The sequence below is a fragment of the Protobothrops mucrosquamatus genome, unplaced genomic scaffold (assembly GCF_001527695.2).
Source record: "Protobothrops mucrosquamatus isolate PMUCROS unplaced genomic scaffold, P.Mucros_1.0 scaffold288, whole genome shotgun sequence".
Taxonomy (NCBI): domain Eukaryota; kingdom Metazoa; phylum Chordata; class Lepidosauria; order Squamata; family Viperidae; genus Protobothrops; species Protobothrops mucrosquamatus.
This window is the reverse complement of record NW_015386632.1, coordinates 765,419-786,062: the sequence shown is the minus strand read 5'-3', so window position 1 is coordinate 786,062 and position 20,644 is coordinate 765,419. Positions and strand designations below refer to the sequence as shown.

The window sequence follows — 20,644 nt, the reverse complement described above, 5'->3', positions numbered from 1 at the left end:
CACACACACACACACACACACACACACACACACACACACACACACACACACGCACACACACAAAACCTCTCCCGCTTCAGAGCTCGAGTCTACAGCTCAAGCCGTCTCGTCCGCACAAGGTTAAAACAAAGAAGCCTCCGGTTGCTATGGAAACCCTTTTTTTTTTGACCCGGAAAAGAAACGAGGAACGTCTTCCGGTTGCCTCGCCGCTTTCACGTGCGAAGCGTTTTGCTGCTGGGAGTGGGACGAGCGCAGCTGCAGGGATGAAGTTCGCCTACCGGGTGAGAAAACGGGGCTCTTTTGCCCACTGGGATGGTTTGGGAATTTGCAAGTTTTCTTGTGTGGGTGGGCTCCGGTTTTCCAGCTTCCAGGTTTCACAAGTGGAGCAGGTTGGATTATCGCTATCTTTGAAAAACGTCACTTGAGATGAGTCTCAGTTCGTCCCAGTTTCCTCTCATTCTATTCTTAACCAGGAGTAGACAATGTATTTTGCACTCCATGGGTTCACTTTGTTCCTGATAAATATCAGCTTTACATTTTGATAACAGTGCAGCTGGATTGCTTGCAAAGTCTCTCTTTAGAAGTCCAAAACAGCTGAGAGATTCTCTACAGCAGGGGTAGTCAACCTTGGCTCTTTTATGACTCGTGGACTTCAATTCCCAGAATTCCTGAGCCAGCTTAGCTGGCTCAGGAATTCTGGGAGTTGAAGTCCACGAGTCATAAAAGAGCCAAGGTTGACCACCCCTGCTCTACAGTTTGTTAAATTATGTTATCTAAAAGCCATTTACAAATTACGTTTGAAATCAGTGCTGCATCTAAACTGGGTAATAGAAAAGAGGGACATTTCTTTTGTAATCAGAGGAATTTATAATTGTACTTATGCTTGCTGCAAATGAAATCGGAACGTTCTTTCTATTTTTTTCCTTTCTTTTGCACTTTTTTCTTTTTTAACTTTTATTGATGTGTGCTAATTTTTATGTTTTTGTAAAACTTTAAATTAAGATTCATTAAAGATATTGATGTTATATCTTAAGATCAAGTGAAATATTTGGGGCACATAGAAATGGCACTTGATGGATAAGCAGCTGGAACAAAAATGATGGAACTTTGTTTTATGTATAACTGAAGCAAAACTATTATATGTGCAAGATGGAAAGATTTGACTTTCCACCCGTAATGGAGGAATGGATAGTGGATAGTGAAGGTGATGGAACTTACTGAGATGACTAAATTGACAGCTTTAATTAGGACATTGTCTAAATTTAATGAGTACAAACCCCCAATTGTACGAAATAGAAAAAAATGAAGTCATATGGTTTTTAAGATTAAATAAAAATAATGGAGTATAGAAAAAAATGTAAACAATACTGTAACCATAAAGTAACAAGTTATTTTATATTTATACTTATACTTGTTGTAAAACAAAATTGAAAGTCACTTCTTTATAATTCTTTTTCCTTTTGTTGATTTCTGTTGATCTCTTGATTATTGTTAGAGCATCTCCTAATAGAATTTATTTATGCATTATGTGTACTTCTCTACATTTTGGCAATGAGTTAGTTACAAATCATGCACAATTTCTAATTCCTATTCAAATTTGCATTACCCAGTTTAGATGCAGCAATGATTTCAAACGTAATTTGTAAATGGCTTTAGATAACATAATTTAACAAACTGTAGAGCAGGGGTAGTCAAGAGTTACAGTACTGTACCACTTTTTGTACTTTATTTCATTTTCTGCTTAAGTTGCATTAATGCAAGTATAATTTTATTTTCTAGTTTTCCAACTTGTTGGGTACAGTCTACCGATGTGGAAACTTGAAGTTCACTCCAGATGGAAACTCTCTGATTAGTCCAGTGGGAAACAGAATTACAGTCTTTGACCTGAAAAAGTATTCATTTATTTGATTTATATGCTGTTTGTTCAGCTCAAAGCATGATTATGATTGTTTGTCTTCCAACTTTTCCGAACAAAAACAGAGCTGGGGGTTGCTTGAACTGAGAATATGGAACATTAGCTCAATAGCTTCCACAGCAGAGGGTGGATTTGAACCTGGGTCTTTCAAGTGCCAGCCCAACATTTGAACTATTATATCTGGCTCTTGTACTGTGACTTCTAAGTGTATGCTTAGTCAATAGCCTGTTTAAAACTGCTTTTGCAATCTGTCTTTGAAGCTATTGTTTTGTGGAAGAAATTTACGAAATAAATTTGATAAGTTAGTGTTGTAGAGGATTTAGTTTTCCACTCTGTTTCAAATATATTGGATAATGTTGCTTCCTTATCTAATTTATAAATTTGGCAGAAATATATAATTAAAATTACTGTATTAACTGCCACTTTGGTTGTTTTTGATATATTATTCATCTGTTCTTCCAGTAACAAATCGGAAACTTTACCACTGGCTGCCCAATACAATGTAGCATGTATGGGACTGTCTCCAGATGGAAATCTTGCTATACTTGTTGATGAAGGTAATTGTTTAAGATGTTAAGAAAAAATTTGATCAGTAAATCCATTTACTAATGTTAGTATTATAATATTTTCATTAAAAATAATGTTTAAACTTTTTGTTTAAATAGCCAGTTGAACTGCAGATAAAATAAAATTCTTTGTGTGAGTTAATTTTTTCTAATCGAAATGAGTAGAAGTAACATGTAAACAATGTTTTTATTATTTTAATATTTGTAAAAATATTTGAAATATTTTTTTTGTTCCTTACAGAGGGATCTGCTTTACTTGTCAGTCTGATCAGTAAATCTGTTATTCATCGATTCCATTTTCAGAAACCTGTTCATAGTGTCTGCTTTTCTCCAAATGGAAAGTATGAACAACTATATCTGAGTATTTGATTTTACTATTTTGCTTTTTATAGAAATATTAATAGCAATTAACAATAAAGTAAAATAAGCTTCATGAAAGTATTACTAAGGCAAATAAGTTTGTTTAAAGAAAAATAGATATAATTGAAGATAAAATGATTTAATGGATCATTCTCAAGTCAATCTATATGTTATTTTTGAGTGTATGTACTAGTAGTTCTTGTAAATTATCAGGAATTTTATCTGCATCAGAAGCATAAATAATGTTAATGTTATTTATTTTAATTACAAAAATATTTATTAACTAAATTGGCTGTAATATGTAATATGACCTTTATTTCTTTATTTCTATAATTTATTTTCATTTTTCATTTTTGTAAAACAGAAAATTTGTGATTACTAAAGACAAAGTTGCCCTGATGTACCATGCCCCAGGGAAAAAGAGAGAATTTAATGCATTTGTTCTTGACAAAACGTATTATGGTGCTTATGATGAAACAACATGCATTGACTGGACTGATGATTCCAGGTAGGTTTTTGTCTGGTTTATGGAGACAGCCAAATACCTACTATCAATGTCAATGACTCCTAGTTTCAGTTCATGATTTGTAAACTAAAAATACACAGTTAATGTCCATCATTCCATTAATTTAAAGAAAGAAGCTGAAGCATTTTAGGAATATTTTCTTATCTATACATACAGGTAGTTCTTGACTTACAACCATTTGTTTAACAATACTTCAAAGTTATGACGGCCTTGGAAAAAGTGTTTTACAACTTGCCCTTAAAGTTACAACTGTTGCACCACTCCAGAAGTCACGTGATTGCAATTTGGGCACGTAGCAATTGGCACACGTTTATGTCCATTTGCAGCATTCTGTGATCATGTAATCACAATTTGCAACCTTTCCAGCTGGTTTCCGACAAGTAACATCAATTGGGAAGCTGGATTTGCTTAATGATCATGTGATTCACTTAATGACTGCAATAAAAATGGTTATAACTTCGGGATTGTTCACATAATGACTGACTTGACGACCAAAATTCCTGTCCCTATTGTAAGTTGTAAGTCGAGGATTATCTGTACATAATAAATTTGTTCATTTCTTCATCTGTTTTCCAAATTAAAGTTTTTGCAGTATTCCAAACATAAAAATGTTTACACTTTTTCCAGTAATTCATTTTTTTATATACATAAGTGGCTGGATAGCGTAGTGCAGGGGTCTCCAACCTCTGGTCCGTGGACCGGTACCGGGCCGCAGCATGCCAGCAATTGGTCCACGCAATCAAGCAAAGCCCCATCCATGGGATGCAGGCAGCACACAAAACCACGCACTCTCCAGTCCGCCGAGAAACCTCTCTCCACGGAACCGGTCCCTGGTGCCCAAAAGGTTGGGGACCTCTGGCATAGTGGTTAAGAGCACTGCCTTGGATGTGGAAGATCAAATCCTAGCTGGTACCTACCTTAATTTGGTCAAAGACCTAACACTTCATCTGCCTACCTCAAAAATATGAGAGTGACACAAACTAGGAGAGTTGTACCAGTTTGGGCATTGCCTGGATTAACAAGGTGATGTCAGATGTAGAGGACCAGGACAATCTGTTGATATGTGGGCTACTGGACTAAACAGGCCAGTACATGAGCACAGTTCACAAAGGTATTGGAAACAACACCAAAAGCTCAAAACACCAGTTGCTCATAGATGCAGCAGTTTCCCAAGACTCAAGGGTCTACCAGACTAGACATGATCTGAGGTGAAGACTATGCAGAGAGGCCTCAGAGACAGTCCAACAGTGGCAGGGTGTAAGATGCAGACAGGAACAACATGTACTGAATGGCACAACCAAGTAGCTGGCATTGTATACAGGAACATCTACACAGAATATGGGCTAGACCAGGGGTAGGCAACCTTGGCTCTTTTATGGCTTGTGGACTTCAACTCCCAGAATTCCTAAGTCAGACACGCTGACTCAGGAAGTCTGGGAGTTGAAGTCCACAAGTCATAAAAGAACCAAGGTTGCCTAACCCTGGGCTAGACCCTCCTAGGTCCAGATGCAAGATCTCCCACAGAAGATCATAGAGACAAGAAAGCTAAGATACTTTGGGACTTCCAGACCCACACAGAAAAGAAGGTACTAATCAACCCAGACATCGTGATAGTAGACAAGGACCAAAAGACAGCAGTGATGATAGATGTAGCGATGCCAAATATCAGCAACATCAGGAAGAAGGAGTATGAGAAACTGGAGAAATACCAGGGTCTGAAGGAAGAACTTTGCTTTAGTTGCTAAGCACATTTTACTTATGCTCTCCTCTGCTTTACAGACCTGCAAAGATGTGAAGGTCGTCAAATTTTTCATCACCCTTGTAACTGAACAGTTGTTAAATGAGGTTAACTTATGTGAACCCATCAGTATTTTTCTCAGTGCATAAAGCTATTAGGAGATAGCTATCTGGCATGAGTAATTTGTCTTATCCACAGCCATGAAATTATCATAGACATTAGAGAATAATGATGAAGTACCTTTTTTTCTTTCAGATGTTTTGCAGTGGGTAGCAAAGATATGTCAACATGGGTGTTTGGAGCTGAACGCTGGGTCAATCTGGTTTATTATGCACTCGGAGGTCATAAAGATGCAATTGTTGCCTGTTTTTTTGAAGAAAACAGCTTGGATGTATGTACCTTTCACATTTTTCTACATTATGTTAATAATGTAGTTGGTTAGTATTTATTTGATTTGGTCCCTGTGAGGTCTATATTTTTTTAGCTGTGTTTGTTTATGTGTGTGTAGTTGCAATTTTAATGCATTAGTGAGTTGGGCAATACTTTAAATATGAGGGAAGTTGATATACTGTTCTGAAAAGCCACAAACAATTAGCACTATAGATTTTGGACTTAAACAAGTAATGATTGCACATATCCAATTGTCTATTAGGGCTGTGCCGCATTTCAGATTCAAAAGCAAAAGGATGTTTTTAAGTATATAGATGAGCACATCCTGCATTTAATGTTTTCCCCCTGGATCACATTGATTTTGCAGAGAGCAGCACGGGAAGAAGTTGCAGTTGCTGAAGGAATTGCAGGCAGGTGATAGATGAGCGCACCCCAAGTGCTCCAACCACTTTTTGCCTTTGAATCTGAAGTGCTGCAGGGCCCGATTCTCTGTTATGAAGTTGTACGCACTGGTCCAAAATAAATTACATAAGAAGAAATAAAATCCAGATGTCATGCAGCCGAATATTTCAAGAAGTTTGTTTCTCTCTCATACACCACATGCTCACACTAAAATAGAGTATACATGTACATTAGAAGTAGCATTTTGTGAATTTGGAATTCCTGCACAGTTCCTTTATTCAACGGACCTTTTTGCCAGTTGATAATTATATTTTGTTATTGTAGTTGTACACCGTCAGCCGTGATGGGGCTTTGTGTGTGTGGCAGTGTGATACAGAACTAAGCGGTCTGATACCTAGAACTCCCAAAAGCCATCCCACTGACCAGGAAGAGTCAGCAAAAGACTTAGAGGAAGAGTTGATAGAAACACAAAGAGACAAAGAGATTCATGGAAAAGCCAGTGGAAATGAAAAACAACACAAGAAGAAAGTGAAATATTCATGTGCTGCCAAGTAAGTGAGTTTCTAATGAAAGAAATAAGAGGAATTTATTGAATTTCTAACTGGTTTATTACATGGTTAACTTCGACATTGGGATGCTTTTAACATGAATGCAATCATGGTGGAAGTGACTGAAACAGGTTGTTATAGTTAGCCTTCTAAACTGAAGACTTTCTATACTACTGATGAGGACCCAAGAACTCTGGTTTTGTTAAGAAATATCAAAATTGTCATTGCTGATCTCAGTGTTAACTGACAAAGAGTAAAAGAATCTAATGTTGCTGTGCCTGTAATCAGATTGTTGTTCTGCGTGGCACATAAGATGCGAGGTACAGCTCACTGAATTTCAAGAAACCTGAACCAGAAAGAATTGTTAACACAGCACTGCAATCAGTTTTTTTAAGCAGAAATCTTAAAAGTATAGGCTAAAGTTGTTTCCTTAGACTATAGTTCAGTGATGGTGAACCTTTTAGAGACTGAGTGCCCAAACTGCAACCCAAAACCCACTTACGCATTGTCGAGTGCCGGGTGGGTGTGGCCCGTTGGCTGGGTGTGGCCAATTGGGTGAGTGTGGCCAATTGGGTGGACATGGCTGCAGTGGTAACGGCAGACTGGGTGGGACTAAAAAGTTCAATCAATCAATTCCAACTTTGCAAGAACTTTTTTTCCCCCGCGAGAAGTTGAAATTGACTGATTGATTGAACCTTTTTTTTTTTTTTTTGCACATGGCGGTGGAGGCCTAAAGCGGAAAGGTTTTATAAAACCCAGCTGAAGGCCCAGGACTGGGGCGACGATTTGCGTGCCCACAGAGAGGGCTCTGAGTGCCGCCTCTGGCACCCGTGCCATAGGTTCGCCACCACTGCTATAGTTGTTTAAGACAAACAATTGCTTTTGCATTACGTAACATCCTCCCACACCCCGGTGTTTTGGATTTCAACTGCAAACATTACTGGGAAGGATGGCAAAGAATGAAAAGTCTATTAATTGACTATCCTCTGGCAATATGGAAAAGTGCATGCCATTATATTATGAATTCTCTCCAGTCATTTAGGCAAAGATATACTGGGAGCAGTAATGAAAGCTTGCTATGCTGCAGGTGCTTGTAGTTTAGTCAACTAATAGTTGAATAAAATAGTCTAAAATCTTAATCAAATATGCCACCCACTAAAGTGATGGATATGAGGGAAAAAAGACAATATGCACTTACATTTAAATTTAGTAAAGGTCATTATAGCTGTAACAGACAGACTGCTAAAATTTAAGACAGCAAATACTTGAAGCTTTTTGGCTCATCATTTTAACTTAGACTCATGATTATTGTTCAATCTTTAGTGACATGTGACAAATATTAACATACTGTTAATGTTATTTTCTTGCTTTTCTTGATATGCTAACATAAAAACAGCATTTTATTACCAACCATTACTGCTTCCTTTCCTATTTATTAAACTACTCTTTTGAAAGGTAATTGGATGATTTGTTCTTACATAAAAATGTATCTGATATTTTTTTTTATTCTTTATATGTTCAGATACTTTTTTAATAAAGAAGGAGATTTTAACACCCTAACAGCTGCAGCTTATCACAAGAAAATCCATCTGTTGGTCACTGGATTTGCTTCTGGAATTTTTCACCTTCACGAACTTCCAGAATTCAATCTCATCCATTCTTTAAGGTTAATATTAATATTAATATCAAAGATTGAGGATATGTACAATATTAAAGAAATCTGTTTTGTTTAAAGACACCTTTTATTTAGTGGGAAGAGAACTTGAAATAATATATTTAATTTTATATACAGAGAGAGACAGAGAGATGATTTTGATCTATTTAATTTTTTCTTTGTTTTGTTCAGCATTTCAGACCAGAGAATTGCATCTATTTCCATCAACAGTACTGGTGACTGGATTGCCTTTGGATGTGCAGGTTCATAACTAAGATATTCTAAGGAATTTGGGGGGAGGAGGAGCTGTTTATGTAGTATTGTTAAAATAATGTTTTGATGTGTACATAAATACCTATATACATATTCAGGATGCCATGTTCTTTTAGTATAAAGCCATGTATACAGAGCAGAGAAAGTAGTAAGAGAAAGAAATTAAGGCATAATATAAGAAAGAAAAGGAAAGGAAATGTAGCTAATTTACTGTAAGTTTATAACAAAATTGTAATTCTCCATGCCTTTCTGTCCTTGCAAATGGTTTTTGTATACTTGATGTCTCTCCACTGCTTCAAACATTCCCTTTTGTTTTTTAAGCCTTTCACTTCTTTTATCTGCTCTTCATCAAATACATCTTGTTCAATCTTTCTAACCCTCTTAATGAATTCCTCAATGAGGAATGATTCACAAAAATGAAGGAGCAGTGAAAATATTTGTGGTTCATTCTTCATTTGACCAAGGTTAGACTCTTTCTGGTACATTCAGAGATCTCCACTGACCACGTTTCCTTTCTGTTGTACTGACAGGTCTGGGACAGCTCTTGGTTTGGGAATGGCAAAGTGAGTCCTACGTGCTGAAACAGCAAGGCCATTTTAACAGCATGGTATCACTTGCTTACTCACCAGACGGGCAGTACTTAGTTACTGGCGGGGATGATGGAAAAGTAAGCCTGTTGATTAAAATGTTGATTTTTAAAAATAAGTCTTAGTATATAGTTTAAGGAGACCAAGAAAGGATTTGTTAACAATATTAGAAGGATAATCTATTACATTAACATTCCACAATTAAACTACCTAAAATCACAATATTGTTTTAGGTGCAGAAATTGCTTTGGAATGGATTTTTTAAAATATATATATATACATGAAATATTTGATTCGTATGAGAGGACAGTTTAAGAACCGGCAATCAGTAATGTAATTTGAATTTGCATTGAAGAAAATGGCTATTTTTTTCAACACTTATGTTACAGAGATAAACATCAAGATTATTTTTCTCCATTATTAGTTGCACTCTTTTACTAACTTTGTTAAAAATAGAATATGGAAATGATTCCCCATTGCCTTCTTTAGAGATATTTTTCAATTTTCCAGTCAAGCTTGTATCTTGTTATCCCATTCAAGTACTAGTCAGATTAACCTTGACAAATCAATAGTTGTCAAGATCTATAAGATTATCCTTGACAAACCAAAACAATCCTATTAAGGAAATCAAACAGTTATTGTACTAAATATTATTAAGTGTAGATAAGGTTAAGTAACATATAAAATAATATAGAAATAAATCTGACTCTATGACAAAAATATATCTGCATGTTAATTGTCAGAAATATTAAGTATGCAGTTTCATAATTCACCATGCATGTTAAAATTGTAATTTAGCATGTGCATATATTAAATTATTTTGGAATACTAAATCTTAAAAATATTTTTGTGGTATTTATTATTATTGCTAATTCAGTATTGGAATGATAGGGTCTAATTTTATCTTTTGAGTTACAGTTACAATTATGTTCTTACCATGAGTTGATGCATATATGCATAGCATAGAATGGTTTTTTTCAATTGTCAACATATTTAGGGTTAGAAAGTTATATGTGTTATATGTTTGTTTAATCCTGCTGGGGTCTACAAGAGTGAGTCTGCTTTTTTAAAAGATAAATATTTGGTTGGAGGAGAGTTGCATGACATCTGATTTGTTATTTGGCTTGAGTTATATATGAAAAAGGTAAGATAAAAATGAACGGCAGATGAAACTTATGGGCATACCAGCTTTTGAAGAGATGATTCTATATTTTTTGTTGAAAATAATGACTGGTTAACCTCCCTGCCAGGGTAATTATTAAGGTAGTGAATTGGAATATTCTTTCAAAAGTAAACTCTTCAAGTCAAATCATTAATCAATTACTGAAAGGGTTTAATTTATGTCAAGATGATTTAGAGCTTTTTGTTCCATTTCAGGTAAAAGTATGGAATACCAGCAGTGGCTTCTGCTTTGTCACCTTTACTGAGCATACCAGCATCATATCTGCCGTAACATTTACCAGTTCAGGATATGTTGTTTTGAGTGCTTCTTTTGACGGAACTGTGCGGGCGTTTGATCTTCACAGGTAAGCTTATTATTTTACTTGCTTACTTTTAATTTTGTTCCATCTTGGGGTAGACATCAGAAAATTAGTGTATTCTTTATTAAAGTCTGAAGGTGCAATTTTCCATTAAATCAGTTGCACTGTATTCTCTTCTGCAGTTGTGTCAATTAATTTAATTGTATTAGTTAATCTAATTTGGAAGCCTCCCCTATAAAAATCATGCTCCATGATAGAAGAAGACTAGGTTGTTGTAGAAACATAATGAAAATCCTAGTCAAATAGTAGTTTACGTAATTATTTTCTGTTTTCCAGCATTTAGGGGTTTTTAACTAAAAATTGGTTTGATACATTATTCTTGCCTTTTGCAATAGATACCGCAATTTCCGTACTTTCACTTCCCCGCGACCAACGCAGTTTTCCTGCTTAGCTGTGGACTCCAGTGGAGAAATTGTTTCAGCTGGTTCCCAGGATTCTTTTGAAGTATTTGTGTGGTCTCTGCAGAGTGGACGACTTTTAGATGTAAGACACAGACACTTTTTATGGTGCTTGCAGTAATCCATTTTGAAAAAAATGTTATTCTTACCAGTGTTGCCCTTAAAAATGAGATCCTATATTGGTACAAGTTTAAGTGATTATTAAAATCAAACATTGAATTCCTATGAATTTTAAAGCAGATAATTTATGTGAAAAAAAATAATACCAGATACAGTAAAAGAATTCCCGATTTGGCAACCATTTTCCACAGTTATTAAGCAAACCATCATGGTCTTTAAATGAATCACACAGTTGTTAAGTGAATCACGTCATAGTTAAGCAAATTGGGCTTCCCTCATTGACTTTGCTTGTCAGAAGCCTCCTAGGAAAGTTATAAATCATCATCCAATGACTGCAGGACATTGCAACTGTCAGTTGCCAAGCACCCAAATCGTGATCACATGACCGCAGGGGTGATGCAATGGTTGTAAGGATTGGACTGGGCTCTTCAGTAGCGCATAGATCAAATAAATCACAATTTCCTTTTTTTTTAAATTATATTTTTTTTACTTATTTCCACAGTTAAAATACAAAATCAAAGAAAAAGGAACAAAACAAAGGCAACAAAAGAAAAAAGTGCATAAAATAAAATACAAACATACGCATAAAATGTCCCTCTTGGTTGAATACTGCTAAATATATTTCAAGATTTTTATTATTATTATTATTTCTCATTGTTACATACTTTTTTTTCATTAGGTATTAGATGGCCATGAAGGACCTATCAGTAGTCTGTGTTTTAACCCAGTGAAGTGTGTTCTGGCAAGTGCCTCTTGGGATAAGACAGTCAGATTGTGGGACATGCTGGATAGCTGGAGAACCAAAGAAACACTGGCATTAAGTTCCGATGGTAAGTCTGTTGGAATGTCATAACTGACATACCTTGTTTGGGTGACGTTTGCAATAATTATGGGGTTCCCTAGTGTAGTGAAGCCAATCACATGGAGACCTCCAGAGCACTGGTACTGCAACAAAAGCTTCCATGAGATACAATTTTTATTAATGAGTCTGAATTGAGCTTTACTGTTTTTTTTAATTATTATTTAATACGCTTTAGAAGTTGCTTAATTCTAAATAACTGTGGTTGGCGTATATTTAAAAATGTAAAAACAATGTAAAGCAAGAAACAGTGTTTAAGCACCCAGAAAGCAAAGTCTGAATAATGATAAAATATCATATAGGGAACCCAACCACCACTCTGTCCCAACACCTGTGAGAACAGCCATGTTTTCACTACCTTTCTGAATATCATCTGGGTGATATAATAATAATAAAGTTGGAAGGGACCTTGGAGGTCATCTAATTCAACCCCCTGCTCAGGCAGGATAGCTGTACAGACGTCCAATTAATCAGATGAGAAATTATATTGACTATGTTAAAGCTTCCAGTGTTGCACATAGGTTTCAGTATAAGAAATGGGACCATTCCTTATAAAATGTGGAATCTCTATGCTTGTGGAAATTTAAAATATAACAAGTGGTCTCTGATAATTCTTTGAGGGATGAAAAGTAATGCAATCAAAATGCATGGAATGGAACGAATCTTAAATGAAGCTTGCCTTTGATTTCACTCGTGATCTTTGCTGCAGTGCTTGCTGTTGCTTTTCGTCCGGATGGCAGTGAGCTTGTTGTAGCTTCCTTGGATGGACAAATCACTTTCTGGGATCATGAAAATGCAATGCAAACAGGATCGATTATGGGGCGACATGACCTTCAGATGGGGAGGAAGGAACTGGACAAAATAACTGCCAAACAAGCTGCTAAGGGCAAGTGGGTAGAACACTTACCATCTTTTTATCTTTTTTTTTCTGAACTGAGGGTATCTATTATAATTGGTGGAATTTTTCATCTGAATATTTGAATTTTATTACTATAGGCTTATTTTCATATTGGAGCTCAGAGATTTGCTTTGCATATGCTTTCTATGGTTTTCTTTTGAATACTTGAATCCTAAAATTATAGATATTTATTGAACTCAATTTCCAGCCAGAGTGAAAATATGAATCTATAAAATTTATGGTGGAACCCTTTGAACAGGTTTGTAGAATCATGGACTGTAAAGGTTGGAAGGAATCTTGAAGATTTAGTTCAACCTAAGCTTTATTTGGAACATAACTTTGAATGCATTTCTTAGATCTCCCAGCGCCCTTTTTATAGCTTTTTAATCGACAAAGATTATAAGAAATAAAGTGAACATTTCAGAAATGTGTTTAACTTGTTTGGATTTTACATGGGGATAATTTTTTACAAATACCTCTTTAGATTTTCAAATCTCACAAGTTTGAGTAAGATTTAAATTGAGTATATCTGCACATGTGGGTTATCACATAAAATTATGCTTGAAAAAATTCCCAACCCTATCATATAGGATTCAGACTGCAATTATTTCAAAGTAACTGCTTAGGTGGGGACTATAAATTGTGTAATACGGAGCTTGAGATACATGTCAGATTATTGATTTGAACTTCTTTTTTCAGATCTTTTACAAGTCTATGCTATTCTGCTGATGGCCAATGCATTTTGGCAGGAGGTCTGTCAAAGTATGTTTGTATTTATCATGTGAAGGAACAGATTCTCATTAAAAAGTTTGAAATATCTTGCAATCTTTCCTTAGATGCAATGGAGGTTAGTATGTGTACATTGGACATGGGATAAATCTTGCAAGTTTATGAAATAAAAGCATGGTCACTGTTGCTACTTGTCTTACCGCAGATTATTTTTAAATTAATGGTGAATGTATGCTTTGACTTGAGTAATTTAAATTTGTGTCTGTGACTTGATTGTCTGCTCTAAAGCATTCTTTATTAAGACATTTTTATTTATCAATGCTCTGTCTTTGTAATGTTATATCAATTTATCAGTCATAGACAGTTCATGGTTCTATTGAGGAATAGAAAGGATTTAGCATCCCATTGTAAGCAGAGTATTCTGAAACATATTTGGAATTTGAAATGGGCTATGTTATCGTATATTTTATTTTACAGGAGTATTTGGACCGCAGGAAGATGACTGAGTTTGGGAGCATGGCATTAATAGAAGAGGGAAATGGGGATGATGACGACGTTGTCATTCCTCTTCCAGGAGTTAAGAGAGGTATTAGTTAATTTTAAAAAAGGTTCTCTAGTTTAAACCATGTGTATTAGATTTATTTAGATTTTCCTGATGAAAAGGGTGAAGTTTTAAACAAGTCCTTTTGTTTCCTCTCACTTGACAAAATGATTAAATCTTAGTTTGGAGATCAGCCAATGTCTTTATCAAGGAATGAGAAGCATTGCCACATGTTACAGTCATTGGAAAATATTTCAACTTATTAAGTGTTTTACGGCAATATTTTTTTCATTATCTGTTACGTTTTTAGCCAATACAATGATTTAATAAGTCTTGCACTTAATAGCCATTATTGTTTTTACTGCTGCCCTTACTATGTATATGTATCGCTAATTCTCACCTCACCCCGTTTTCTACTCCCTGCATTGCCTGCATTAATTAATTTGGAATAATTCATGACAAGACAAAATTGGCTTGATCAGTAAATACTATGATCCCAATATGTTTGCTAAAGGTTTCTAAAGTTGGCAACTGACAAATGTAAATGTTCCAAATGATTGCTGTGAGGGTAACAACTGTATGCATCACATAAACATTTGTACTGGTTAATGTGTTGAACAAGGACAGTCATTTACTTCCCAGGGTGGGGGTGGTGGCTGGGGTGGAGGATGGAGGAAACGCCCTGTCCAACAATTTGACTTTGATGGGATATACCTTTTTTTTAAGAAAAGAAATGTAAATGTATCTGTGTGGTTCTTTCTCTTGCCGCACACTTCTTTTGTAGAAAGAATCAGTTTACTGTCAGCACTGGTTTGTACAAGGAAATTATTGAGGTTTTTTTTCTTTTCAGGTGATATGAGTTCTCGGCATTTTAAACCAGAAATAAGAGTGACGTGTCTCCGCTTCTCTCCTACTGGTGGGTTTTTGGAGGATTACTTGAAAAATGTTCTTCATTTCTTTGTCTGTCCACCTGCCCTCCCACATCTCCATAATTTTAGCTAATGTCACAGTGCTTCTCTTTCAGGAAGAAATTGGGCAGCAACCACTACAGAAGGTCTTCTTATCTACTCGTTGGACTCTAGTCTCACCTTTGATCCATTTGACTTAGAAATTGACATCACCCCTGGCAATATTCGTAAAGTATTGCACCAAAAGGAGTTCACTAAGGCTATTGTCATGGCTTTTCGACTAAATGAGAAGAAAATGATTCAAGAGGTTCTAGAAACTGTGCCCTATGATGAAAGTAAGCTGGACCACTATTACTGGCCTAATGTGATGGTTGCAGAAAACAAGATTCCCTAAGTTTCTAAGTTGTTAGCAAAACTTGATGTGTGTGTGTGTGTATACTAAAGAGAAGGAAAAAAGATAATATCCCCAATAATTTGAATGTTTTAAGTGAGTAGAAGTTCTCTAATTATTAAATATCACACAACAAAGGGGAAATTGAAAAAAGGAATTATGTCATGCAGTATAGCATTTCCTTGCCTTCAGTTTTCTTTGCTAAAAATGCAGACATTTTCCTTCTGCGCAAGTCATGACAAGTGGACTGTTTTGACATGTTTACTCATTGTCAACTAATACATCCTCTTGTTTGTTGTAAAAAAACAGTTGATGTAGTCTGCTCATCGCTTCCAGACTTGTACATAGAAAAGGTCCTAGAATTTTTAGCATCTTGCTTTGAGAAATCTCGTCACTTGGAATTCTATCTCATATGGACTCAGAAGTTGCTCATGCTGCATGGATGCAAGTTAAAAACAAGGTTAGTGAACTCAGCTTAATATGGTTCAAAGAGAGAGAATACATATTATCAGTTGATAACTTTAAAAGTAGATTTATATCTACCCTCAGAAGGCCAGTAGTTAGAATGTCAGTGAAAGTCCATTCTTTTTTCATTGGCTTATGGTGATTTGACTGAAGACTGGAACACAAGAGAAGCAGCAGATATGCTTCCAACTACCATATCCAAGAAAAGTTGCAACATATATACTGTATGTCTATATATCTGTTGCAACTAGTAGCTTTTTTATTGGTAAGATACTTTTTCAAGCTGATTGATGCTTTGAAAATTAAATATAAATTAGCATTTGGGCTTTTATATTTAGCATTTCTAGGACTTATTTCTAGGGTTGTGTAAAGGCTTGAAAAAAATGTGCATTGGCACCAAGAAGCTACTGCATTCTTTGACATTTTTGTGGCTTTGACATTTTTGCTGTGTTTGTATGTGTGTGTATGGCATAGTTTCACTACTCTGAAATCTATATGCAGGTAAAAAAAGAAATATTGCAAAGGATTTTTGTTTTAATGTTTCAAGGTTTTTATACTGATGCTTCTTTCAAACGCTTTGCACAGCCCTCATTTATAGAATGTCTGTATTTTTGACCATTTGCAGGTCAGAAAAACTGCTGCCTATTGTTCAGTTTCTTCAGAAGAGCATTCAGAAACATTTTGAAGATCTTTCTAAACTGTAAGTATTTGGTTTGATTCTGTTTTACGTAATTGGGAAGAAATAAAAAAACAGCACCATAAGATTATTTTATTTTTTAAAAAATGTGTTTTCCTTTTTCCCATTACTTATGTCAGGTTGTAATCTGGGTAAGTGCCAGCTCTGTCTGATTTTTTCCTTTGGGCCTTTAATCATCCTTTGTTCTCGGTAGCCCAAAATTACTATATTGAACAACAGTCCATACATAAACTACACATTCTAATGGCAGCGGAAGAAGTAGAGGCTTGTCTGATTTACTCTAGTATTCGATATTAGAATACCTTGCAACTGGAAGTAACTACGTTGAAAGAAAAGTTGTATATTTGATTAGAAACTGTATGTGCAAATAACACATTGAAGCTCAAATATCATACAACGATTTCCAGATTGCTTCAGACTATTGAATGATGTGTTGAATAATTGAATGGTGTATATTCGAACCATATATATTTCACTGCCTCTGATTATTTGTTATACTGTATATGCAGGCATGTTTAGCATTGTTTTTGATTTATTTTGGTGATGGCTTTTCTTTCCGCAGTTGTGATTGGAATTGTTACAACATGAAATACATTCTATCTATTTCCCAACAACGGGGTATGAAACGCAGAGCAGAAGATTCTGAAAACAATGATTTGAAAAATTTGGAAGATTCCAGTAATGAGGATTTTATGGAAGAATCATCTGTACATTTATAGAAATATGACACTTTTTTCCATGTATAAATTTAAACAGTGGTATTCACTGAGAACTTCATAGCCCTTGAAGTGGCCTATTTTTTATAGATTATTTGAATGTGAAATAATACATCTGGGAGAAAGCAGTTTGTCTTTTGTACACTTTTTTCAGTAATTGAATAGCTAGACAGTTATGGTCACTAAATGCCAACCATGGTTTTTTTCTTGCAGTTAGACAGGCATTGTAATTCCATTGTAGACTGCATGAATCATAAGTGTTCCTACCCATGTCTGATGCTCACAGAGTTGGTGATTTACAAATTACCTAAATGACCTTTTATGTAAAATTACTTCTATACAATAAAATATGTGTATAGGGAAAGAATGGGAAGAGACACAAAGACCAAAAGAATGAACAGAATAGATTCAGATTTATACTCTTTGCAAACAAAGTTTTCTTTCTTGTAAGTTATTTTTTAGTCCACCTGCAAATCAATTTCAGTTTTATTCAACATAACTTGTTCCTTTTTATTAACACCTTCTGATTCTTTTGTAAAAGTAAATCATTGGAAGGCTTCCTGCACCCATTCATTAAAAATCTCTTTTTAAAGTAACCATCTGATGCCCTCTAGTGCCCAGTTTTCAAACATAGACATTTTCCATGAGAAAAGATCCTTTCAGTTAACTTCAAAGTCTTAAAGCAAGTCCATCTAAGCTCTTAATCGGTTTAAACAATTCTAAAACTAACATTAAGAATCTTTTTGCTGTAAATGCCACAATGTTTTCTTCTTAAAAATCTTTAAACTTGTAATTAAGCTTTTTTTAAAAGGATTGTAGAAAAACTCGCCCAATGATTTCAATAAAATTGCCAGTCTAAATGTTTTCAATCTTTAAACAACAACAAAAATAAATGTGATTAAGAGATGAGCCTGGGTCAAATTTAAAGAGTTTGCATAGATGACATTAGCAGTTATAATAAGCATGATGGAATCCCATGACTCCCAGCCAATTGTAAGCTGACTGCAAAAATACAATTCCTGCCATCTGCTCACAAAAAAAACCAGCTGTCCATAGTACATATGGTAATTTTGTGATCTCTCCTTACTCCAAAAAGATTTTAGCAGCCCAAATCTTGCATTTGAGCATTACTCTCCGTTGCAGTGTGTCCTGTTCTATTCAGTTCATCATAGTGGCTCACCAAAAGCTCTTATTTGAAATAATTGAAAGTCTGTTCAAAGTTTCAGAGGAAGGGTTTGGATTCCATATGTTATGAAATCACTGTTGTTGGTATGTAATTGTGTATGTGGGGTACCAAAAATGCTTTTTTCTGATATTATAGCCTGAATAGAAATCACAAAGAAATTCTATTGGTTTAACAGTAGAAATGCTTTAGAACTAGAGGCTAGAATAAATGAAGTTATTTGTATTTGTTGTCCTGGAATTGTACCTGGCTTATTTTTTTCCCTAGAGTTCTCCTTTGTTCAAAAAAGTAGTTTGCTACTACTAATAAAATTATAACAGAAAAATACCATTCAATACAGAATATATTTATTTGAATAATATTTGAAAATGATAAACTGGGAGATGTGACCAATCAGGCATCATCAAAAATACTTGCTTCATGAGGTGGAATAACAAACAGCATTTCCTATCTTACAATACTATATTATTTTGCTGGATAAGAAAATATCTGTATCCCTGGGAATAAAAATATAAGTCTAATCACTAAAAACAACTAATCACTAAAAACAACTACTGTATTTCTTTCTGAGACAATTACAATTTTGGTTTTAGATGCCCATGCCATTCGGATTCATCGGAGTAATTATTCCATCTCAGCTTCCTTACCTTGTTTTTCAGTACTGTATTAAGTAATAGTGAAATTAGTGCAATATGGTGGAAAGATACAGATACTATAAATCCTCAGCTGAATAGAAAAAGAATCAACTTATTTTAATGAATAGTTTTTACTGCATCAAAGTAAGAGGTGAAGGCTCTTGGATTCTGTAAAAACTTAGATTGTTCATAAAAGAAATTAGTTTTCTAAAGTCCCTTGAGGCCCTATAAAAAAATACTGTTTCTGTTCCTTAACCAATGTTAAGAAAAATGTGGCTTACTTTCTGGAAAGAGATGGCAAATATCAGAAGTTTGGTGTAGTTGTTAAGGTGATAGGTTGGAGACCTGAAGATTGTGAGTTCTAGGGCCATCTCAGGCATGAAAGCTGGCTGCATGGCTTTGGTCCAGTCACTCACTCTCACTCAGCCCAACCCACCCCCCAGGGCCACTGTTGTGGGGAACACATGAGGAAGGGGTATTAGCTATATTCACTGCCTTATTTATAAAATATAATAAAGGCAGCATAAAAATTAAAACTGGAGGGTAAAGTGCTTCACAAAATGTATACTTGATTAAATTTACACAAAATAGTTAACCAGAGTTTAGTTTAAAATAAGGTATAGTTGAACTTAAGTACATGACTTAGTAATTATATATATTTACTCCTATAACATGAACATTGGCTTAACTGCCATTTGTAAAAGCATGTTCTAATCATACTGCTTTTTCAACAATTATGTGCATAAAAATGGGAAGCTGTATCTAGATCACTACACTGATCCCTTGCTACTAATGGTACTATTTGTACAGTATTCTTTTCCTCATTCCAACGTACCTTATTTTGCAGATTTTTGGATTAAATGAAATTTTGGAATGATAAGTCATATTGCTTAATCCTAACATAACAAAATATTTTTACTGAACATTTCCATAATCGAAGTGGGAAAATAATAAAGACCCCTCCAAAGTGGCTTGAGAAAATGCTTGGGTTAGATACAGTACTTAGAGCCCATAGTTTGGCACTTGTGCGAGGCGAGCAAATAACTTACTTAAATTCGGTTTTTCTTCCTGTTCTGAAACTTTTGAACGGGCCAATACAAGACGAGACTATGATGCAGATAGCGCTTCCCTTTCAAAAAATGTCAGAAGGAAGTTGAAATTGTCGATACCAATGCAGCCCCAAACTGGTATAATCATCCACAAAAGAGGTGCATTCCTGTGTTAAAGACCTTCAACTGGGAGGACTCAAAAGCTGCAGGGATCGGCAATTCCACCAGGTTGGTTTCGCTATACAAACCACCAGAATGGATTGTATAGAATGGTTATCCGAGGGTGTTGCTTCCCTTCCCCGTCCCCCGAAAGGCACTACCGAAGAATTTGTGGGGGGTTGATCGGACAGCCGCTACGTTGCATTTTGCGGAGGCTGGACAGCGCCAAAGATCACGCTACTCCTCTCGGCAACGACATGACCTAAGTCAGTGTTTTTCAACCTTGGAAACTTTAAGATGGGTGGACTTCAACTCCCAGAATTCCCCAGCCAGCTTTGCTGGCTGGGGAATTCTGGGAGTTGAAGTCCACCCATCTTAAAGTTTCCAAGGTTGAAA

At 35.4% G+C, this 20,644-nt stretch overlaps 1 protein-coding gene across 1 annotated transcript; it reads left to right on the top strand.

Moving 5' to 3' along the window:
• The first annotated feature begins 239 nt into the window (after positions 1–239).
• PWP2 (PWP2 small subunit processome component) lies at positions 240–18,732 on the top strand. The gene is made up of 21 exons (XM_015814866.1): positions 240–281; positions 1,780–1,892; positions 2,378–2,472; positions 2,723–2,822; positions 3,206–3,349; positions 5,361–5,496; positions 6,222–6,448; positions 7,968–8,111; positions 8,292–8,362; positions 8,903–9,039; positions 10,337–10,485; positions 10,836–10,983; positions 11,698–11,848; positions 12,587–12,767; positions 13,475–13,622; positions 13,982–14,090; positions 14,896–14,961; positions 15,070–15,288; positions 15,654–15,804; positions 16,435–16,509; positions 17,069–18,732. The coding sequence occupies exons 1-21, from the start codon at positions 264–266 to the stop codon at positions 17,223–17,225; spliced, it is 2,739 nt and encodes a 912-aa protein (XP_015670352.1). The 5' UTR covers positions 240–263; the 3' UTR covers positions 17,226–18,732.
• Positions 18,733–20,644: the final 1,912 nt, after the last annotated feature.